At 39.1% G+C, this 1,765-nt stretch overlaps 1 protein-coding gene across 1 annotated transcript; it reads left to right on the top strand.

Annotated features, from left to right (window-relative positions):
- The first annotated feature begins 1,294 nt into the window (after positions 1-1,294).
- Positions 1,295-1,765, top strand: LOC145665412 (uncharacterized). The gene has a single exon (XM_081732718.1). The coding sequence runs from the start codon at positions 1,295-1,297 to the stop codon at positions 1,763-1,765; it is 471 nt and encodes a 156-aa protein (XP_081588844.1).

The raw sequence follows: 1,765 nt of genomic DNA, 5'->3' as shown, positions 1-1,765 counted from the left end.
TTGAAGCGCTGTATCTCCGTAACGAAGAACTATTTGTCTGAGATTTTTGGTATGTGGTATATTGAAGACTAAAGTCCATTCTAAACAAGAAGCAAATTGACAGCTCAAAAACACGTGCAAGTTTGTTTTGAAGAAAGGAGTCTACGTCACACAGTTATTGCGGTCACTCAGCGAGGGTCGAATCATAAACGCCCTTTTACCAACAGTGGGTGGAGGGTTTCCTTGGCAACAGACCTTAACATTCCAATGTTGCCGCTAGAACGTGTTTTCAGAAAGAAAGAAGATATTTTTAGTGTTTCGTTTCCTTGTGTGTGGGAGTGATTTCTAGATTATTCTTGTGCATTCGAGTTTTATCTTTGTGTACAATTCTGTAAATATATTTGTATATGTGAGATATTTTGTTGTATATATCGTGTGGTGTTGTGTGTTTGTGTATATATATATTTATATTTGTGTATATAACGAATATATAGGCTATTTTAAATAATGTCCAGTGAAATGGAGGACATTCTCCCTGCAAAACGGCCGAGAACACATTCTTCTGAAAGAAAGAACGTTTTAGGGAAAGGTATTCCTATTAAAGGACAATTAAGGGAAATTATTTGCTCGGTTCGGGACTATTTCGAACAGGAAAGGGACAATGGAGGACCGATTATCCCTGTAAATAAGGTGCTTGACAGGACTGCCGCTGCTGTAAAAGTAAATAAACGTACCATTGTGAAAATTGGCAATGAGAAGTTCGAAAATGAAGAAAATCAATCCGGGTCTTCAAAATTAGAAACTCCAGGCAAGAAGAGAAAAGTAAGTAAACGTGTGACGAATTTGGATACTTTCCAAAAAGACGCAATACGGCGACATATTTATTCTTATTATCAAAAGAAGGAGCACCCCACTCTCCTGAAATTACACGCGTCACTCCAAGAAGCCGAACTTTTTCAAGGAAGCAAAACATCCTTGTATAGTATTATTAAAAAGTTGGGGTTTTCGTATAAGAAAATAAATGGAAGGAGACTTTTAATGGAGAAGCCGGACGTTTCTGCGTGGCGATGTAGATTTCTTCGGGAAATATTAAAACATAATTTTGATAATATAGTGTGGCTTGATGAAACCTGGGTGAACGTGAACCACAGCGTTAGTAAAGGATGGACCGACGACACGCTTCAGGGCACAATGGGATTGCCGTTAGGTAGAGGGGGAAAGGATTATACTTCTTCATGCCGGTACGTCTTCTGGGTTCCTCCCAAACTGTTCCCTTCTCTTCACATCGAAGAAAACAGGAGATTATCATGAGGAAATGAACCAAACGAAATTTCTTCAGTGGTTTCAGGAATCTCTTCTCCCCGAACTGCACACGCCATCCATTATTGTTATGGATAACGCAAAATACCATTCAGTTATTGCTGACAAAGCTCCTACTATGGCCACTAGAAAAGAGGATATTGTTCGTTGGTTAATTCAACGCAACGTGGAGGTTCGAGATGATTTGAGAAAAGCAGAATTAATGCAACTCGTGCAAAGATACAAACCCCGATTCCCCACATACGTCATTGACAAAATCGCTACTCAACATGGACATAAAGTAGTGAGACTTCCCCCTTACCATTGTCACTTCAATGCCATAGAACTTATTTGGGCACAAATTAAAGGGTACGTTGGCCTTAAAAATAAAAGTTTCACCATGTCGTCTGTTGTAAAATTAACAGAAGAAGCCATAGCCTCAATTACGCCAGAAAACTGGAGAGATGCAGTTAAACCATACGTATAA

This window comes from Thermobia domestica, chromosome 11 (assembly GCF_964235325.1).
Source record: "Thermobia domestica chromosome 11, izTheDome1.hap1.1, whole genome shotgun sequence".
Taxonomy (NCBI): Eukaryota; Metazoa; Arthropoda; class Insecta; order Zygentoma; family Lepismatidae; genus Thermobia; species Thermobia domestica.
Note: the sequence above shows the minus strand (reverse complement) of the source record. Positions and strands in the feature narration are given on the sequence as shown.